Source organism: Sander lucioperca, chromosome 3, assembly GCF_008315115.2.
Source record: "Sander lucioperca isolate FBNREF2018 chromosome 3, SLUC_FBN_1.2, whole genome shotgun sequence".
NCBI classification, from domain to species: domain Eukaryota; kingdom Metazoa; phylum Chordata; class Actinopteri; order Perciformes; family Percidae; genus Sander; species Sander lucioperca.
This window is the reverse complement of record NC_050175.1, coordinates 32,769,184-32,792,144: the sequence shown is the minus strand read 5'-3', so window position 1 is coordinate 32,792,144 and position 22,961 is coordinate 32,769,184. Positions and strand designations below refer to the sequence as shown.

The 22,961-nt window shown below is 44.0% G+C and overlaps 1 protein-coding gene across 1 annotated transcript; it reads right to left on the bottom strand.

The window, feature by feature from the left end:
* Positions 1-17,502: 17,502 nt before the first annotated feature.
* LOC118494762 lies at positions 17,503-20,442 on the bottom strand. Its single transcript, XM_035999857.1, has 2 exons — positions 19,689-20,442; positions 17,503-19,309 (listed from the first exon to the last, which is right to left on the bottom strand). The coding sequence occupies exons 1-2, from the start codon at positions 19,986-19,988 to the stop codon at positions 17,846-17,848; spliced, it is 1,764 nt and encodes a 587-aa protein (XP_035855750.1). The 5' UTR covers positions 19,989-20,442; the 3' UTR covers positions 17,503-17,845.
* Positions 20,443-22,961: the final 2,519 nt, after the last annotated feature.

Genomic DNA, 22,961 nt, shown 5'->3' with positions numbered 1-22,961 from the left:
TACAGCATGCTGTATGTTGGGCTCCGAGCCCCCATGCGTACGCACGCTTTTCAACCAATTTAAATAATAAATAAATAAAATCTCAATCACTGTGAAACTTTTGCATGAGCCTCATTTTCACTCCCGTATTCAGTCATAAATGGATGTAGACCCACCCATAAAACTTTTCACAATACAATAATCAAATCAATAACAGCAAATAAGAAGCGCAATTTCACAGATTGTGTTGAGGATCAACAAAATGCCAAGCTGGCATGGTGTATGACCATTACGCATGGATGTGGCCATGGCTCCTGTATTATAACTCATTCATCATATGTACCTGTAAAACATCAGCAGCATCAATATCTCGATCATCATCATCATCATTTTTCGGGTGGCCGGGTTAGCTCAGTTGGTAGAGCAGGCGCACATATATAGAGGAGTGACCTCAGTGGTACAGTGTGTACCACTGAGGTCACTCTTTTAGAAATAAAGGACCCCACTTACTGTTAGCACTGAGTCTGCACTGTTGACTATCAGGTCTAGGGGATAGCAGGCTTGGACCCAAAATGCAGAGTGTAGCAACGAGGAGGCAGCAAGCAGAGTTAAAAGATTTATTTAAATGAAAAGGCTTACAAACAGAAGGTTTCCTAAGGCAGGCATGCAAAAATAATTCAATGCAAAATCCCCAAAAAAACACTACAAAACTAAAGACTAGAAAAGGCAAAACCACAAGGAAGGAGCGACGCAGGGAATGACACAGGGAGTGAAGACAAAGATCCGACAAGAGACAAAGGAAGCACAGAGACTAAATACACGAGGTAATAAGGGTAGGAACGAGGGACAGGTGACATGAGGGCTGATGAACAGGTGGAACACATCAGGGCAGGGCAGACAATCACAGAGGCGGGAAAACACACACGGCAGGAAGTAAAACAAGACATGACACAGGAGAAACAGACACTACAAAGTAAAACAGGAAACTGAAGCGTGAAACAGGCTACACACGGATGGAACAGGGAAAAACACAGAGAATACAGGAACACGAGACAACAAGGAAACAGGGAATGAACAACACAATAAAAGAGGAAAAACTACAACTGAAAACCACAACCATGACATTGACTGCTATCAGCTGTAACCCTGGTAACCAGGAGGGAAACGTTTAACCCTCCTGTTGTCCTCGGGGCAGATATAACCCGTTTTCCAAGTTTTGGGGGTTTTTCAACCAAATTGCACAAAAATTACACTGATTCTTTCAAAATATGTTCCTCTGATTTTAACTATTAGTCAAAATAATTCATAATTTCAGCTTTCAGCACTCAAAGAATAGGTATAATTTCATTTAAATGAGGTTTAATGGTCATTAATTCCAAAAATAAGTGTAAAAACTAATAAGTTGGTGTTAATGGTGAATACGGTGGTAAAGAAAAAAAAGCGCAGAAAAAAGTAACAAAACCTAGAAAAAAGGAACACAAAGTTCAAAAAAAGCGTCAAGAACGCAGAAAAAAAGTGTCTAAAAAAGGGTGGATTTTTGATTTCTACCCGGGAGGACAACACAAGGCATTCCTAAATGCTTCCCATCCTATTCCCTCCACTGATAACCTTCCAGCCTATTCCGTTTTCCATATCTTTAACTGGTTTGACCATACACCTGAGTGCTGAGCAAGCTTTGATATCCACACATTGAATCTAACTTGGTGGTGGGGACAACATTAATTAATTAGTGTCTTAACCTTTAAAGTAAGACAGATTAAAAGTGTTTAAAGAAAGAACATAATGCAATCAATCATACTTTGATGTTCTCCAATCTGTAGCCCACTCCACCTCCAAAGTATATTAACTAAACGCTCACTGAGTACAACTCAGCCTGTAAAAACAGTTGCATAATGTCTTATGTGGCTCTGGAGTAGCTTTATCAAGTCTACAAAAATGACTGAAGTGACACCACCCGGGTAGCTCAGTTTTGGCTTGGAGGCTACAAATTCACAAAAGCCCTGACACACCAGGCCAACAGTTGGTCAAAATTGGGCCAACGGTGAGCGTCCAACGTCTTCCGTGAGAGAAATGACTCTGATTGGCTGTTCAGCTTAAGCAAATAAGTGCACGAGAAGAAAAAAACCAAATAGGTATGAACTATACAAATCTATTTTTGTGCATTATGTCCATAGAAGGGCAAACGGCAACGAGATACATAACTACTTGTATAGGCCTAGGTATAATTATTTCAACATAAACATCTTTAAAAAGATCTACATACTGTACCTACACATTACAAAATAAACTTATAAAATAATGTCCTATACCGTAAAACTTAATTTAAAACACTAAGAACAGAGCCCCCTAGCAAGCTAGCTCGCTTGCTAACTAGCCGGCCGCTCAATGAGTAAAATTCAACTTAATGTTTCTTTCACACACTCTTGTCACAGCGTAGGAAAGCCCATTGCTATGGGAAGATGAGTGACAACTTTGTTCGGCTCATTTTCTGTAACCAGTGTAGCATGAAAACACGGTGGAATTTGCTAGCTAGCTAACTAGCCAGCCAGCCATCCGCTAGTTAGCATGGTTACAGCAGGCTGGTGTCAGGTTGTAGGCTTGGACCCAAGTGCAGGAAGGCGAGGAGTGAGCAGCAGTTAGAATAAATAATAATTTAATGAAACACAAAGAGACTTACAAACGTGTAAGCAAGAGAAAATAATCCAAAAGAAACAGGAACACGGAAGGAACGGGGAAAAATCCAGGAGCACAAAAAACACAGTAACACACACGACGGAACTCTTCACAAAAGACAGACGATGAATGATGATAAACCAACAACAGACACAAAGCACACAGACCAAATACATAAGTAAACGAGGGTGAAACAAGGGACAGGTGACACAAGGGCTGGGGAACAGGTGAAAGTCATCAGGGCAGGGCAGACAATCTCAAAGGCGGGAAAGAAAGACAGGATGTAAACCAAGACATGACATGGGAGAAACAGGGAGACTACAAAATAAAACAGGAAACAAAGCATGAAACAAACACAAGGAAAAACACAGAAGACAGAAAACATCAAAAGTGAAACAAGAATATAGAACAAATAAATACAATAAAACAGGAAAAACCTACAACAGAAACCCACAATTGTGACAGCTGGTTGGTCGGACACAGCTCCTCCACCTCTCACTAAAGATGTGTCTGTGTCTCAAAACAAATGTTTGAATGTTAAGACCGCCAGTCACAATCCCAGACAGATAAATCGTCAACTGAAACACCTGCAGACATTATTACTAGTCTGCTCAGGCAGGACTGGCTGCATTTTAAATATAGTTTGTCTTACAGTGTTGTGATGATTGAGGGTTTCATGTCGTAACATTGTAATATTTCTGCTGTACCAAATGAACCATTGTATCAATGTCAGTGATGAGTTACCCAACGACTCGTGTCCACATCATTTCTGATTTGTATTTTTGAAAGTACATAATGTAAAACACACTTACACACACACTCTGCCTGAGACACGCTGCCTTTGCCGCATACCCTTGACCTTGACACTCCCTAACCTCTGTTTTTTCTCTCACTCACACACACACACACACACACACACACACACACACACACACACACACACAGTCTGACTGGCCTCTTGATTCCTCTGTGACTCAGAAAAAAATAAAGAGGAAATATTTACTGAGTGATATCATATTCTGGAAAAGGACAGAATAGCCTTGAAAAAGCTCCTTTAGTTTGACTCTTTTTCTGTTCATTTCAGCACATCTATGTCTTCACACTTTGCCCGGCTCTTTACTCGTTGCTGCTGTACATCTATGTTGTCTATACATGTGTCTTGCTGTGACATTGCCAAGACAAATTCCAGTAGTCATCTGCTCAGCCAATAACATGTTTCTGACTCTGATGCTGATTTAAATGAACAAATGGTTGGTACCAGCTGCTACATGTGTACATAGCACAGGGACATATGATCACAATCGCAGTATTTCACTCAGTGCTTTGAATATACATTGGTCCAGATCTCAGTGTTTTTAAGAATCAATATAGAGTTATGTTCCTGAAGTAACAAACCCTTATTCAAAATCAATTTGGGATGATGACATAACCTGCTCAACAGTATGTTGCGTGGTTCACTCCTAGACTAGTGCAGTGTCCGTTCAAAACATGCCTCTTCAGAACAGGCTGATTCCACTTTTCCTTTCTGTCCATCTTTGCATCTGTAAAATTTGATTTATTATTAATTAATTATTATCAATGTATTATTTATGTAGGTGGCAGTAGCTTTAGCTTAGTCTGTAGGGAGTTAGCTTGGGAACCGGAGGGTCGTTCAAACCACATACGGACCAAAGTACGGAGTGGGAAGTGGTAGATGGAGAGGTGCCAGTTCGCCTCCTGGGCACTGCTGAGGTGGGCACTGAATCCCCTACTGCTCAGGGTGCTCATCCATGTGCAGCCCACTCACTCTGGCATCTCTCCATTAGTGTGTATAGCATTTATAGGTCCTAAGCATGTGTGTGTATTTCAGGCCTGTGTGTACAACTGTACCAACAGAGTGGAATAATAATGTCTTCTTCTTCTTCTTCATTTATATAAAATATTAGTAGAGGCTAGAGTTGAGCCAGATACTCGGCTGAAACGAGTATCCGGTACGGATAAAGCACTTTTGCCGAGTACGAGTATTATACAAGTAATACGAGTCAATATCTGTGCTCGGATTGAATAAAAATCTTGATTGGGTAGCTGACTGTGTCTGCGTTCTGTGATAGGCTAGTCGTCACAGCGCCCCGCCCCTACACACATACAGATTTATTGTGTTGCTGTGTCCCACTCTGCTCACTCACACAGAACAACTCTCTCTGTCTCTGTCTCTCCCTCAGTCACTCAGGTTCGCCGGTCTTTTCCGTTAACGTTTAGGGTTTTTTCAGCTTCAGGTTTGTTTTTTACTTCAGTTTGTAGTACTTCTTATCTTATTAACCAGTAGAGTTCTGGTAAACGTGGGTTTGTTCAGACGTGGTGCTTGGTAGAATGCGACTCGCGTTGCGTCTCTGCCTGTCGGAGATTTTTTTTCTTTTTTAAACCGTTAGCTGGCTCTAAACAGATCAGAAAAACAGCGTCGGACTATTTGATCCGTAGAACACAGTCCCCCCCGCCCCCCTCTCTCTCTTTCTCTCTCTCTCTCTCTCTCTCTCTGTTACACACACACACACACACACACACACACACACACACACACACACATACCTGGTGTGGAAATAAAAAAAATAAAAAAGAACCAAAAAAAAAAAAAAAATCACACTGATCATAAAAAAAATTAAAAGTTAAAAAAAGAAAGTTATGTTGAGTATGAAAACTCTTGTTCATTACATTTTACTTCATAATTGCAACCGCATGTGTTGTATTCATTGTTCTTGTTCTGTATATAGTTTATCGTGATCAAAACCATTGATCTGAAGCTCAATGCTGATTCTGTCATGTAAATAGTTTTCTAATCAGCAATAAATATAACAATTTCTGATTAACCCATCTTTTCAATTGCATGCTTAAAATAACATACCGGTTAAAGCCCCGCCCATTTCAAGACAAACCGACCCACTTCCGGGTTAAATCCCTCCCACTTCCGGGTTAGGTCACGCCCAGTCCAAGTACAGATACAGATAATTCATATGGTTAACAGATACAGATACAGATAATGCTGTACTCGCTCATCCCTAGTAGAGGCCCTATGCCTTTATTTAGTGACCAATAATTTGATATTTCGATTGATTCCTGCTCTCCTGAATATTTAAGTTTTCGAGCGTGCTCTCACACCAGATGCCAAATGCCGAGGCATGTCACAACCATAGACTGTATAAAATATTGACGTCTCTGTGACATCCCCCATTGGTTTCTGAAGAGCCAAAATGAAGCTCAAAGTGTGAGGCTCCCGGTGGCTCCAGCCGTTGCCATCTTGGCAGTGCCTGACGTAGTCTAACTCCCGGTTAATCCAAAAAGGTTGCCATGATGGGTAAAATCAGTAGTGAGGGCCAAATGAAGCTTTATGAACCATTTTCTTTATTTTCTGAGCCCACTAGATTACGCTCTCTGTTCAACAAAGGGGTTGAAAGCAGACTTAATTGCCACTTCTTGAGCCTTTTCCTTCAAACCAAGAGCGCCAACTAGTGGGGGTTAACAAATACAACTAATGGTTCATGAAGCTTCATTTGGACATCACTAGAAATGAGCTATGGAGACCAAAACAGCTTCAAGTGGCCATGTGAGGAACTGCACTTCCGCAGTGGCTTTATTTTTCAGCATCCTGTTCTTCTTTTCCTAAACCCAACCGTCCCGTTGTTGTCCCGCGTCCTGTTATTGTTTTCCTAAACCCAACCGTTTATTGTTTTCCTAAACCCAACCATCCCGTTCTTCTTTTCCTAAATCCAACTGTCCTGTTGTTCCATCCACTTTAACGGCTTGGTGTAGAGGCAGAGGGTAGTGAGGTTATTTTTTAACACTTTGTATCCAGAGCCCAAGATAACTCCAGTGTCTGATTCCTCTCCTTATTCCTCAGCTGTTACTGTAAGACTGTATCTCTGTATCTGAGGGAGAAGGTTGTCGGTTTATATTTACTTCAATCAGTAACCTTCCAGCATACAACATGCTCCTCAGTTACATAAAACAGGGAAATCAATATCAAACACACACACACACACACACACACACACACACACACCTTCACACAAAAATGAGTGGAATCTCAAAGTAAGATTGTTTCACATTGAAACAAAAATCATACATTCATATACACCTTTATGTATACCGTCTACTATGTTTGTTTCTCTGTGTCTGCCTCTGTCTCTTCTTCTCCCCCTCTCAATCTGGTCCAGGTTTCGAGGCATATATATATATATATATGTATATATGCATCAGAGAGTTAAGAAGATATATGAAAATGCCCTTTGACCTCAGAGGGTTAAAGAAATGCCAGAGCATGTTTTTCTCCCATCCGCAGCGCTGTGGAGGAAGGTCTGGCAATGCGAGACCAACTCCAGCCCTAACCCCAACCATGGAGACCAACACAATGGGAAGCACTATTTGAAATGGAAGGAGACTTGATCTATTGGAAAGGGAATGGGACATCAACACAAAACTGCCACTGGAGATCTGGTCTGCTGGGTGGGAGTTGGTCTGATCCTGACCTCCTCTCTTCTGTCAATCTTTATTATTTAGTCTTGCTGCTCCTACTGCAGATGGCAACAACATGGGAAAAAAGTTATCCTTCAATCAATTTAAAGAGCGACTTATGTTTATGCTGTTTTTCTGTGATTGAACTTCTCACCTTGCAGCAGCGATGTAGAACTGTACTCCAGGATGTTGACATCACTGTTGCGTCTGGTTTTGTCATGTTAGTTATTACACCACAAAACAATGTGCGCATTGACTTACCTAACAGTAGGTGTTTCTTTGTGAAAAATCTAGAAGTGTGCTCTATTGCAACTTTCAATGTGTGACACGATGTGTGAATCTGTACAGTGTTGCATCAGTTGCCCTTTGTTAGTTGTACTAGAAAATAACTGGTTGGGACGATGTGTTGTCCAACGACAGATCAAAAGTGCTGTTCCGAACATTCACACTGGAAGGCAGAGAGAAAAGCGGGTCTTTAAAGAGAGGGAGGAGATGCAACATCTTTTAAATATGGGGATAATGGCGCACATTCTCAGACTCTCCTGAAAAAGTTTAAAAGTATTGTACTCAGTTATAGTTGCATCAATAGTTGGCCAATACTATCATATTGGTTTGCTTTATAAATGAAGTAACATGTCGGACAACCACTTTGCAAGCACTGCTAAATCAATCAGAACCATAATTTTTTATTTTATTTCATTAAGATGGCAGCACTAAAGGACAGATGTCCAAGTTTCTGCCTGTTAAAAAACAAATTGTTTCTGATGAGCTTCTGTTGCCATTTTTTCTTTTTTATGATAATATTTTTGGCATTTTAGGCCTTTGTTTGATAGGAGAGCTTAGACATAAAAGGGGAGAGAGAGGGGGAATCACATGCAGCAAAGGCCCACGGGTTGGAATTGAACCTGCAGCTGCTGCTGCGAGGACTGAGCCTCTGTAGACGGGGCCCACGCTCTACCAGCTTTCCAGACGCCCTTCTTTTGCCATTTGACTTTTTTTTAAATGCTAAAGCCCAGTGGGTGTTGATGTCTTATGCCATGTATGAAAGATAATTAAGCACAAAGTCACTGAGTGAGCAGGACACAAATTAAAGGTATAGCCAATATGCAAGTCAAGATGTGAGGGTACACATTGACAGTGTCAAATGTGTTTTGAGATCTAAATTTAAATTTTGTCAACATCACATAACAAAATTATTTTCTCTGCTGTTGTGGCAGATTCTTCAAAATCTAAAAAAAAGTGACAGGGCGCATGTGTAAAAAGGACACATGACATAACGTTGAAGGCAGGGTATAACGGGGTGACGTTTCATCCAGGTCAGATCCAATCGAGGTTGATCAGAATCAGAATCGCTTTATTGGCCAAATGTACTCCACAGGAATTTGACCTGGTGATGATACTGCACAGTGAAATAGTAAAGTCTGCTCTTAACATACTGCCAAAACTGAGAGCGAGCAGCTTTGAAGACAGCAAGCAACAGAAGCCCTGCTGCTTGCTTAAATCAGGTCACAATTCCTCCTGCACCCCCAAAACATCAATACACTCACCATTCTGTCCTCGCTCGCTCTCAGAGCAACTTCTGCTCTCACAAATCTGTCCCTGCACGCTCTCAAATCTGCACTCACACGTTGATTTATGGTTACATTTTTATTTTGTCCTCACCTAGTAGTTGTGACACTAATGCACTTCCATACATGCCCCCATATACAGTAATCACAGCTAATAGCATGCATCCAAACACATCTGCTGGAGGAAACTGACACACACGCACGCACGCACACACACACACACACACATACACACAGAGAAGATGGGTCTTTCCACTCAGTTCATGAATGTGTAATGCCCCGTGCTGAGCCTGAGGGGGAGACTCCACAGCAGCACAGCAGTTTGCATCACTTCGCACACTGTCTGATCAACATAAGAAATGGGTCAGTGGGGTGGGGGATGGGGGGCGTTGGGGGCGGGAGGGAAGGGGCTTTGTCAGGGAAATAGTGCTCTGCGGGGTCATCTGGTTCATCACCCAAGGTTCACTATTACAATCCGATACAACTTTATTGTCAGTTTACACTGAAATTCATTTTGCGTTCCCAAGCAGCTTCGCCCCAAAAAAAGAAGAGAAAAGTACACAGAGTTTGACAACAATTCACATTTAGTACAAAGACCAAAACACATCAACAGCCATGACCAAGAAACATTGTTTGTTTCAGGATTCTCCTCAGATCTGGGAATGCAACCTCTTAAAACTGGTTCTCTTCTATCGTTCATTTGTGGAGAACATTGGGACTTTCTGGATTATTGCTCGGTATTTATAACTGCCTAAAGTTAAAAATATACATGCAGCGCTTTCCTCTAAAAAAAAAAAAAACAACGTATAGACTAATACAAAAGGAATCCCTCTCAATAATCACTTATGACCCACTAGAAGTGTGTGGTGGTGTCTGAATCTGCAGAGACTCCTCTGTCTGGATTTTCTCTTTTCTTCTTATTTTGAAAAGTCGGGAGCATGGGCGGGACGCTTCTGGGCATCAACAAAGAGCCTTTGGGCTCTACGTGGGTGTGTAACCCCCAGCCCATAACAGCATTCTCATTTCCAACCGCCGCTTTGCTCCTCGCGTCTCAATCCGACGCAAAAGTCTTACTGACACACACACACACACACACACACACACACACATGAATTCTTTTTTGTCGTGTTTACGACTGGACCAATTTGGGGATTTTTAAGTTCCTCTGGCCGCAGTTCCTGTAACTCTTTCAGCTCCTACTTCAGGGCAGGGTCTTTTCGCTGTTCCCTTTTCAGCATAGGAACCTAGGTTAACGAGGGTCGGGTTTCCGGTACAGACAGACCAACGGGACAATTTTAACAATTTTTGCCATCTTATTCATCACTAAATTCACTTCTGACAACATTTTAGGCGAGAAATGAAATGTTTAGATTTCGAATATAGGCAATCTTGCAAAAATTGATGCCGAATTGACAATTTGCTTCAAAGTTTTCGGAGTTGAGAAGCTCCATGAAGTGTGGCGACAGCCAGCAGGCACCTGCCGGGGCCGCTAGCTCGTCGCTCAGCCAGTCATGCTCAGAGACCCTGCCGTAAGCTGGAGGTCTCTCAGACCGGTCTCGTAAATAAGTAAGGGATAATCACCGAGAGGCAGGGCAATAAACAGTTTGATATGCCCAGCTTGTGGACGGCTTACCTGCCTTGAGGTGATTATCCCGTGTACTGACTAAGTCCTAAACGAAGTCTAGTACTGGTTGCTAATACGGTGGATTAGGTTTAGACGTGCACCCAGTGCGCTCGAACATAGCAAACGAAGAGTTCAATGTTACAATTATCTTGCACCGTTTATTTACCTCCATATATCATACAGCGGGAATAACTTTGACTCATAATACATGTAACCAAAACAACAAACCGAATTGCTCACCACGAAGGCAAGGTACAAAGGCACAGTCGAAAACTGTTTGTTTCCCAAATCAGCAACACCTGTGTCTGGGTTTCCTCTAGGGTAAATGGCCTACCTGGGCTGACCCGAAGTCAGCTGAGCCACAAAGCACATACAGTCCCCTAGTGGCACAGGGCAAAATTACATGAAATAATACAAAATGAAAATGGCTCATACATCCCGTTTATTCTACTTCTTGCTTGCCAACATAATAAAACAATTCAAATACTTCAATAATTATGCTTTTTCTTATTCGTATTGCATGCTTATTAAATGTATACTCTGTTTGAGTTCATCTCCCTCAAAAAGTAGTCCACTTTAGAACTATGGTGAATAATGTTAGCTCGGCTGTAGCTAATTAGTTTCTATAGTAACCACACAACTGACAACAACAAACACTAGTCTAAGTAAGTCTATCCTTCTGGTGGCTCTTCCACTCGGTGAAAACCTTGATAGCAAAGGCAGTTGCCTTTTTTGTGTTTGATTCAAGGGCCCCGTCTTCAATTGTACGCAGCTCCTCATCTGTCAGATCTCGGAAACGGCTACCCTGGGCCTTGTCTTTTTCTTTTGTCATTCCGTCGTCCTCGTCGCTCTTTAACCAGTCCTCAGATGTCTTCCCTACTCCAAATATATTAAAATTGACAATGAATTCGTCCATTTTTAAAACACTGTAATGTTTAGAACTACGGCGAATAACGTTAGCTCAACTGTAGCTAACGTTAATTAGGTTCTATAGCAACCACACAAGGCTGCATCTGATCACTAACGTTGGTTTAATAACGTAGTTGCTACATTGTATCTCGCTTGCGAAACTATGTATTGATTGACCCTCCGATAGATTTCCGACACATTTTAGAAACTTTTTTAAACAAGGTTTATTTCTACAATGGACCTCATGTTTGAAATTTCTGTGATAGAAAAAAAATACAAGCGGCGTATTGATCTACTATTTGATGACGCTGTGCTCAGTCAACGGGAAACCTGCCTGTTAATGCCCTCCTCCCAGCCAATCAGAATCAAGCATTCTTAAACGAAGTAGAATAAGAGGCTTTTATTTCGCCGTTGACGGTTCGTTTGTTTAAATATCACAACACATGTCCATCATAAGATTAACGGGAACCTGTGGTTAACTGTCTTTTCGGAGTTAAACTCCACCTCGCTGGCCGGCCGTCACACACACACACACACACACACACACACACGTCCACAGTGCAGCAGGCAGAGGCGGGGGAGAGAGAGATACCCGTTTCTCTCGGGAGACTTGTTTAAATTATGACAAATATGCTATATACATTAGATTTAGTATTTACATACTTTTTTTGGTGTATTTGTTTTCTGATTTTAACGCTATAAAGACCGTTGCCGTGCTTGCGTCACTCCCTTACCCCTCCTATAGTCCCTGTGGCCACTTGGCCAGTGCGAATGCAAATGGAAAAAAGGTTTTGGGGGAGAGTAGTTAGTAGAACTGCTTATAAGTGGACTTTTCCTATAACTACGTTCCTGTAACTACTTGGTCGGAAAGCGGCTAATATGAGAAAAGCCTTCTATTCCTCTGATTCACTGCTTTGTTCTGCGCTCCGTCTCTCCATTTTCTCTCTAGCTCGCTTGACCACCGCTCTCTCTCTCTCTCTCTCTCTCTCTCTCTCTCTCTCTCTCTCTCTCTCTCTGTCTGTCTGGCCGTTGGGGGGGGGGCAACTTTAAACCCTGTGTGTTTACAAACCGTAAAGCTGATACTCATTACATATTCAACCACACAATAAACTCAACAAGATTGTCTTGAAAGATTGCGGGTCAACACGGTCTGACACTGCTTAAATCAGATTCATGGTCAATAAATGCTGCCGTGACGTCTTATTCATTTTAACTGTAACTTGGCTGCTGTCAGACTGTAAAATAGGCAGCAAATGTCTTTAATAGAGCTGCAAAGATGAATCGATTAATTGATTACTATTAAATTAATCGTCAACTATTTTGATAATCAATTAATTGGTTTGAGTCATTTTTTATGAAAAATAACAAATTCTCTGATTGCAGGTTCTTAAATGTGAATATTTTCTAGTTTCTTCACAAAACAAGACATTTGAGGACGTCCCCTTGGGCTCTGGGAAACACTGATCCACATTCACCATTTTCTACATTTTCAACTAATCCATAAATCCAGAAAATAATCGACAGATTAATGGACTATAAAAATAACCGTTAGTTGCAGCCCTAGTTTATAATTATATATAGTCAATCTGGTAACTGAGATGAGAGTGCTAATGAGAGGAACATATTATTGGCTACTCCTGGATGCTTGGATAACTACGGGGTATGGTAGGGTTATTGAAGAGGGGATAAGCTTTCCCATTGCTGCTGATAGTCGGCCATCAAGCCATGCAGATAAACATTCATATGCAAAACACGTCTTAAAGAGTCATTACTGAGGCAGTCTGTGTGAGTGATCTGCTCTCCTGTGGTGCTGCCACTATGGACAGGAACAAAACTGATCTGTCCACAATAAGCCGTTTTCACGTATGCCGGACGAATCAGGTCCAGACATAGTCCGTAGTTTCCCTTTCACACATGTAGCACACAACAGGAGATTATCCGTGTTAGACGAGTTCTCACCTACTGGAAATACTTGGGGGTGTCTCTGGGCAGTGTTGTTGTACTCAAGATCGGTCTTGGTCAAGACCACTTTTTGAAGGTGTTGATCTCATCTCAGAATCAAATGTATATATTTCTGTATATCTGCCCGTCCACCAAGACCCAGGGTCTGTCCGAGGTTTCTGCCTAAAAGGAAGGTTTTCCTCACCATTGTTGCACTAAGTGCTTGCTCTTGGGGGAATTGTTGGAATTGTTGGGTCTTTGTAAATTATAGAGTGTGGTCTAGACCTACTCTATCTGTAAAGTGTCTTGAGATAACTCTTGTTATGATTTAATACTATAAATTAAATTGAACTGAATTGAATTGAAACGCGTCTTGTCTCGGTCTCAGATAAAGACGACTTGGGATTTAATTTCAAGACCGGTCAGGACCACAACTTCCTTTTGATTATTTTGTCAAGGCATTTCTCATGATACACTTATGACAATAAAAGAGGTGAACGAAGAAGAATCTTAATTTGTTTTCTGTGGGTAGTTTTTTTATGGGACTGTGGATCTTTCAGATCAATTTAAGGAGTGCCTACAGTTAGCATTTTCCACATTTTATCATGTCATGCATTGAGGGACTCACCTGGTCTCGCCCTGTCTTGGTCTCAACCCCTCAAAGTCTTGGTCTTGACTTGGTCTCGCCCTGCCTTGGTCTTGGTCTTGACTCGGTCTCAACCCCTCAAAGTCTTGGTCTTGCCTTGGTCGTGAGGCAGGACATGGCGCAATTACACTGCGTCACGGAGCTGTTTCATAATTTGGTCATAAACAACCAAGTCTCTTGCCGTTCCTTGAATCTGTCTGACGATTCTGAATCTCAGCCTCTCAAATTAGACATTTTCGTTGGCGTATTCATGTAAATCACCTTCCTTCACCCTTGGATGTTTGTTTTCTTCTGGTTTTGTGTGAGCCTATAGAAACATCATCAAGATGGCAGCTGACTGAATATGGGAAGGTCTCAAACAGGTCTCAGTCCATCTTGAGGGTCTGACTTATAGGATGGCTCTGTGTTGAAATCTAGTTTTAATTGATGGTGCACATTTGTCCTATAGGGTAACATTGCAGCCTGGACAGTTACAATGTTCTCGCTTTATACTGGACCAATTGCAAAGATTTTTGTTTACATTAGTCACTTAGACACCAATACATTGGACAATAGGGTCCAGGCTGAAAAAAATGAAACTACCCTTTAAAGCATAACTCCCACTAATACTACATTTGAACTTACAAAATGCTGGTGGTTTGTGTTCCACACACCTAAAAATGGTCTTCAAATAAATAGAGTTTTTCAGATCCCTTTCATAATAGATGGTTTTCATCAGAACCTGTTGTGGCATCAACTTTTGTCCTTTTATGACAGAACTCCTCAGATACAAAGCTTTATATGGAATCATTAGAGATAAAGCAGCTGAGAACAGAAAACAGGCTGCATGAAAAACATGTTAGGCTGATCGACCAACCCCTGTGGGGGCAACAATTACTGCACCAACAAGCCAAAGCCAATCAAGACGGCAGGCCTAAACACAGCTTGCCTTTCACATGCATGCAGCGGCTTAGATAATCATCTGCCAATCACTGACAGGATGCTTGAATGGAAGCACAGGGGGTCCACACACAAGGCAGCCATGCATTAACTCCTTGTTTGCTGCTTTCAATCAATCAATCACCAGCTTCCAGCAGGTATAGGACCCAGAATGGACTACATTGTGCTGTATGGAAATGCATGGATGAGTGTGTGTGTGTGTGTGTGTGGGAGGTTGGTGGGAAGAGCAGGCAAAGGGTGATGGCAAAGCATCTGCGGCTCTGGGCTTTGATGTCAAAGGCCACTTGGACCTGTCGACAGCCAGAGATACACACACACACACACACACACACACACACACACACACACACACACACACTGAGATGTGCTGGCAAGCAGCCACTAATCAGCACAACTTTCCCTCTTTAAATCATTACAGGCCAAGCTTCCATCAGAGGGATTATTTTCCATTCATGACTTCATACAGCAGCATTCCTTCTCCTACAGCTAAATTTACTGTAATCCTGTCCATAGAGCTGTTAGCGGGGGAGAACCCACCCACCCACACACACACACACACACACAAAAGCATAAAGCACAGTAGTTGAGGAGCTATGAAGATTAACTCTTTAAGTCAGGCATTTCTAACCAAACAGGAGTAATACTATATGTTTGTGTATTATGTATACAGTATATCTGTGTGTATTCTATGTACAGTACATATCCCACTCTGTGTACATGTATGTGTGTCAGAATTATTAATGATCGCCTGGATGAAAAACGAGCCTTAGCTGCAGCTTCAAAGGCTCAGAAGCGTCTTCCGAGCTCCTGTGTCAGGACTCAGCCGGTGAACACATTGTCCTGATTGTCTGCTTCAGATTAGCTATTGTATAAGTACACAAAGGCCAACAGTCACATGAGTACATGAGACTCAGATTTAGGGGGAATTTGTAAGATTCAGGTTGTTGGCAACAGGAAAGTTCTACTTTTTTTAAATTCAGAGACAAAAGCACAACAAAAACAAATGCCACAAAAATACTCACACACACACACACACACACACACACACACACACACACACACACACACACACACACACACACACACCTGACAACTAACTTCACCTTGCTTTATGACTAAACTAGTAATTGTAAAAAAAAAAAAAAAAAAAAAAAAGGAACATTGAGCGGAAACTGGAACATGAGCGTGTGGTCCCAATGCATTCCCACCTGTACTTACATTTGTCCACTTGTGACCGGATCATCAGATTGGATTTTAATACCAGGGTTTCCTTCTCCCCTCTCTGTCCAGCCCCTCCCATCAGACAAGCACTGGCACGCACAGCATGCTACAGTTACATTTCCGAGTACTAATCATTCATTTCGGCATTTCGACAATCTTCAAGTTTCAGGTGGTAAAGCGGTCGTCTACCATTCGGAAATTCGGTGGTTCGATCCTTGGCCCTGCAGTCCCATGCCAAAGTGTCCGTGGGCAAGACATCAAACCCCAAATTGCTCCAGATGCTGCACCATCGTCGTGTGAATGTTTCATCGTGTGAATGTTTATCTAATGAGCAGTGTATGAATGTGTGTGTGAATGGTGATTGATCCTGTACTATGTAAAAGCTCTTTGAGTAGTTGTTAAAACTAGAAAAGTGCTATATAAATGCAGCTCATTTACAGTCCTTTTCATCCTGATGCCGTTATATAACGGCAATTCTATGAGAAAGACGTCCCGTTTTCTTTGTAAAGCCCTTTGAGATGACATTCTGTGATTCAACGCTTTAGTTAGCTACAGAAACATGAACTTGAATTAGCCGCAGCGTTGAGCTAGGGTTAGCAGAATGCTAAACTACCGGCTCATTTATTACGTTTACGTTTCCTCTCACACCAGTAGGTGGTCCGCTTCCACAATGTTCCTATATGTATTGTATATAGACTGATCACAATAAAGTCTCTTATCTAACAGTTTAGCCTTGAATTAGCTGCAGCCCTGAACCATTGCCTACGGTAAACAGAACCTTCACCGAACCTTCATCATTATGCATTTTTTGCCCAATGATCAGCATTGGCAGAACAGCCAATAGGAACTCTCTCTCTCTCTCTCTCTCTCTCTCTCTCTGAAATTACCTGTGATTGGCCAAAGTCTCCCGGCTAGATTTACTAACGCCTGAAAACAGAGCCAAGGAGGAGATGCAGAAGTCTAGTTTTTTTTCTCAGACCACTAATTAACAGAATTACAATATGCTAAGAGATTATTATGCATTTTTTGCCCAATGATGCCAAAAATAAACTGCCTACTGCAGCTTTAACCCGTTATATGTTCCACTCTCTTCACCAGCTAGTCTGTAACTGTGTCGGCCCACTGTTTGGTGCTGAGCAGGTAGTGTACAGCGGGGGTATCAGAGCTTTGTCATTGAAAACAGCTGCCTGTTGCTGCTGGAAACACGGTTGATTAGTGTATATATATATATATATATATATATATATATATATATATATATAAAAAGGAGAGAGCTTGGGTTGTCTCCAGGAATTTAACTGGTTTAGAGCGGCGAGGTATGGGGTTGGTGTTCCCGCTAAAGAACACGGATACAGAAGTCCTGTTTTGGTTGATTTATTTGGCTGTGGTATAAATCACCTCACACGATGTATACAGACAGTGTAACTTAACTTATTAGCTTTAACAATGCCAATAACAACAACAGAGATAGCATTAACTTATGCAAATCTAAACAGTACACAATGTCAGCATCCAGTCAGACAGTATAGTGTCGTAAATCTCACCTTATGTCATTTACACACAGCAATAAACCAGGGAGGTAGAGGTGAAGGTGAAAAGGCAAAGGAGATTACAATATATCCACCGGAGAACTAGCATAACAGCACGGCGTTTTCCACACGTGTGGTGCATTCAATAGCATCGGAATGGCTATGGTACGTTCAAGAGCGTGGGACATATAGAAACTTACAGAGAACTGGCTATTACTGAATGGAACTTAGCTAAATAAACAATTTAACAATACATTAACAATGTGGGCTTTCTAACACAGCCGCCCCCGACTGTCTGCACAGACAGTCGAATCCAAGGTAGAAAGACCACTCAGGTAGGTGGATCTTCAGCAGTGTCTTCAAACTTTGGGAGCTGGACCAGACGAGCTACTGGTCGAATGTATGTCCGTTCCTTGACCTTTATGGCAGCAGTCCGGACGCATCCATCAGCTCCAGGATAAGTAGCTGTTACCTTCCCAATAGGCCATAAAGCTCGTGGAAGTTGAGGATCCACAATGAGCACCACTTGGTTTGGTTCGAGGCGTTTCCCATCTTTCTGCCACTTTCGTCTCTCCTGTAGGCTGGGCAGGTAGTGACTGATGAATCTGGACCAGAAATGATCAACGAGGACTTGGCTGTGCCGCCATCGACGATTCCAAAGGGTGTTACTAGAGTCATAAACGACCTGAGGAAGTGATGCATCATAGCGTCCCATCAGTAGGATACTAGGTGTGATGGGATCCGGGTCAGCTATGTCTGAAGAGACGTAGCCAAGGGGCTTCGCATTCAGGATGCCCTCCACCTCCACGAGAACTGTGCGGATCACTGTTTCAGGCACTGACTGCTCCTCAAGTATGACCTTGAGAGCAGTCTTCACGGACCTCACTTCTCTCTCCCACGTTCCACCAAAGTGGGGAGCGCTGGGGGGATTAAAACAGAACGCAATCTGCTGTTTGGCCAACTGTTCCTTCAGGTGAGGAGCCATGGCCTCAAAGGCCTCACGTAGCTCTCGGGCTCCACCGACAAAATTTGTTCCATTATCAGACAGGAGCTCAAAGGGTTTGCCTCTTCTGGCTATGAATCGTCGCAGAGACATCAGAAAGGCATCAACGTCGAGGCTCTCCAGGAGGTCTAGGTGTACACAGCGAGTTGTCATGCACTTGAAGATAATGCCCCAACGCTTCTCTGTTCGACGTCCGATCTTCACTGTGAAGGGGCCGAAACAATCAACTCCAGTCGAATAGAAGGGTGGCTTATAGAGGCGTAGGCGAGCAGGTGGCAAATCCGCCATTTTAGGGACAGAAGGATTGGCGCGCCATGTCTGGCATTGCATACAACGACTCTGATACCTCTTGACTGCTTCCCTCCCCCGCAGGATCCAAAACCTACGACGCAGCTCACTCAGCACTCTTTCCGGTCCAGGATGCAGAAGGGTCTCATCAAAATCCTGGATGATAAGGTTGGTCAGCGGATGCCTTTGGTCTAACAAGATCGGGTGAATGGTGTCCAGTTCGAGCTGCTCCATTCTCCGTAACCTCCCCCCGACTCTGAGGAGTCCTGTATCCTTGTCATACTCAGGAGATAAGGAGCCCAAACGGCTGGAGGTTGGTAGGGGTCGGTCAGAGATGAGAGCTTTTACCTCTTCTGGGAATGACTCCAACTGCGCCTGTTTTAGGAGCAGATTCTCAGCTTTGATGTAGTCAGCTGCTTCACTGAGTGAGGCAGAGTTCGGATTGGCCGCCCCGTGAAGGGACTGTGCCGTTGTCCGCATGAGGTCCTTCCATGTGGAGAACTGGCTGACATCAGGGAGTTCGGGGCAGGTGTCGACAGTCACATGTCCGCAGAAGGAGGATTTCTTCAACTCGCTATCATCTGTTGCTGGATGGGATGATGGGTTAGTCGGCCATTGATCCTCTGCGTGTCTTAGGAAATCAGGGCCTTGATGCCAACGATGTGGTTGGCACAACTCTTTCAGGGTCTTGCCCCTCGTGATGTCATCAGCAGGGTTGTTTGCACTATCCACGTACCTCCAGTTATTCACCTCTGTAAGACTCTGGATCTCTGCCACACGTGTACCCACGAAGACCTTGTAGTGACAAGATTCTGACCTGATCCAGTGTAGAACCGTAGTGGAGTCGGACCAGAGTGTGATCTTCCTGATGGGTAAGGTGAGCTCGGTGTGGAGGACACTGGCTAGTTGAGCACCGGTAAGTGCAGCACTCAGTTCTAGCCGTGGCATGGACAGCTGCTTCTTTGGCGCCACACGGGACCTGGCCAAGACGAAGGAGACATGGACTTCCTTCTGAGCGTCTTCTGTCCGTAAGTAGGCAACAGACCCGTAAGCCCTCTCCGAAGCGTCGCAGAAGATGTGCAGATCTCTGCTGGATGTCGGCGAGTCTGTAGAAGCTGGTGCATAACATCTGGGGATTTCCATCTGGATGAGGTCTGGAATCTCCCGTTCCCAGGCAAGCCATCTGTCACGGAGGCTCTGTGGCTGGATCGGGTCATCCCAGCCGATTTGTTCCCTCCAAAGATCCTGAACCAGAATCTTGGCTCTGGTGGTAAATGGTACGATATAACCTAGCGGGTCATATTGGCAGGCAAGTACCTTGTAGACGTTCCTCAACGTTGGTTCAATTCTCTCCACTGGTCTATGTTTGTACTTCAAGCTGTCACGGAGGCAATCCCATCGTAGCCCAAGAGTTGGCTCCTGAAGGTCCGTGCTGGATTGGGACAGCCATAACTCACTGCTCTCAGATCGGATGTCGGATGGAAGGTGTTCAATGACAGCCGGGACGTTGCTAGCCCACTGGCGTATCTCGAAGCCCCCAGTGTGGAGTAGCTGGCACAGACCATCAACAAGATCCTTTGCTTCCTCCTTTGAGTGGGTGCTGTGGAGACAGTTATCCACGTAGAACGACTGCTCGACGCAATCAATAAGACAGCTGTTGGACTCACTTGTGTCTTGGACGTGCCGCTGCAGGGCATAGATAGCACAGCAAGGGCTGCACGTAGTGCCGAATGGCAGGACTTGCCATTCATAGACTTTTGGCTCTTCGGCCCTCTTCATATCCCGCCAGATGAAGTGCAGAACTGGTTGGTCGGCTGGCAGAAGACGTATCTGGTGGAACATACCTTTGATATCACCACTCACTGCAACTGGGTACTGCCGAAACCGAATGAGGACTCCTAGCAGGGATGGGCCTAGAGCAGGTCCAGGGAGGAGAAGGTCATTGAGAGACTTTCCTTCGTACTGAAAAGAGCAGTTAAAGACAATTCTGTCTTTGTTGTTGTGCCGCACTATATGGTGAGGTATAAACCACGATTCTGAGGTTAATGTTACTACCTCGGGTGGAACCTCTGCTACATAGCCCATCTTCTCTAGTTTCTGGATCTCCTGACAATAGACCTCGGCGCGCTGTGGGTCTTTAGCAAGTCTCCTCTCAGTGCTACGAAGACTTGGCAACACTGCTTCCATAGGAGCTTGAAGAGTGGTGGAGTTGGCTCGGCGAAGCAGCGGTGTAGCATATCTTTGGACCCCGTCAACATTGACCCTGACAGTGGATTTCTGGAGCAGGTTTAAGGCTTGCTGATCTTGTTTCGATCGGGTCACCTGCTTCTCGCTCAAATAAGGTAGTGTATCAATTTGCCAAAGACGTTCAACGTTCTTAAAGAGCTCAGAGGTAGGTGAGACTGTCGCTGTGAACAGGCACTGCTGCTTGGATGCAGGAACTTGGTCGATACTGGTGGGACCTTGAAGTGACCAGCCGAGCTTGGTGTGGACTGCAATGGGCCCCCCTGAGGGGCCCAACTCCACCGGCTCTATAGGTGTCAAGAGATGAGGCATGTCAGATCCAATTAGCAGCAGAGGTTGAGCGTGGTCTACAGCAGGCAAAGGTACGTTTCGGAGGTGCTTATATCTCCGTTGGAGGGTTCTCACTGGATAAGAATGTTCTGATAGTCCCAGGTTGTCGGCAGTGAATGCCTGACGTATGTGATACTTCCTTTCAGGTTTAGTCAGGGAAGACACGTAGAAAGCAACTGAGGCACCGTGAAGCTGCACTACATCTTGGTGAACAGTTCGAAGGGTAAGTGTTTCAGGCTGTACAGTGAGGTTCAGGCGTTGCACAGCGTGTGGCAAGATGATGCTTCGCTCCGAGCCGTCGTCTAGTACTGCATAGGTCTCCAGTACTCTGTCTTGATTATGAAGTAAGACTTTCACAACTTTCAACATCACCTTGGGCGATCTGTTTGGTCTATCCAGGTACACCTTTGCAGTCGGAGCAGTCACCATGAGGACACTCTTCTGGGTTTGCTGGACTGCATCGTGCAGTACTGTTAGATGTTGCTCTTTACAGGTATTGCATGGCCGCTTGAGGGTGCAAACCTCAGGCTTGTGAGATCGTCCACACTTCCAGCACCGCTGTCCATCCGTTATCCACCTCAATATCTGGTTTGTGTTCAGTTTCTTGAACTCTGTGCAAGCGTTCAGGAAGTGTTCTTTATTGTCGCAGTGGGGACAGTATGGTTTGGGTTTGGATGAGGACTTCGGTTGAGCAGACTGTCCTTTGGAGCCTTGGTCACCACTGGCAGTGAGGAGGAATGATGTTGACTTCTCCTTCGATTTGTTGAAGGGACATTGGTCCTTCTTCGGCGGCCTGGGTGCTTCATAGTTATAAAGTGAAGCTGCTCGACCTGCTATGCGCTTAGCTTGGGATTTCATCTGTAGCCAGGAGCTCAGATCAGGTAGTGTGTAAGTTTGGTCGGTACCTGTCCGAAGAATACCTTGGTTCAGGCAGTATTCCACAAACCCATCACGATAGCTTGGCGGCATCTTACTCAGTAGTCGGTCGACATGGGATCCACATCGTAGTTCGTAGCCGTTCTGGCCCTCCAGGGTCTTAAGCATGCCTACCAGTGACTGGATGGATAAGGCGAATGCATCAAAGGCTTCAGGGTCACCGAACTTGAGGGCTGGAGTGTTTAGGATGGCACCCAATTCACTTTGGACGAGCTGACGAGGTTGACCGTACTTGTCCTGTAGAGCCTGCATAGCTGATGTATATGGTCTTGGATCATGCATGAAGGCTTTGGCTAGTTGGAGCGCACTCTGTAGCTTCAGGTGTCCAAGGAGCACTTGGTATTTGTAATGCTCGTTCAGGTGCAGATGGCTGTTCAGCAGGTTGTCGAGCGCCATCTTCAATAAGGCAAAGTCACTTTCTTTGCCGCTCTCAAAGAAGGGAATCATAGGTTTGGGAATGCCGTAGGATGTGGCGGTGAATGGGAACACAGCAGCTGCTTGTGGCTGTTGTGGACTGGTTTGAGGCAAGGCTGAAGCAGAGCATGACGCTGCCTGGACAGGGTAGGTGAAGGCTGAGTTGGATGGGTGATACTGTGGAGTAGATGCCAGGTTGTAGTTTACAGGCGCTAAACTAGAAGGCAAGGAT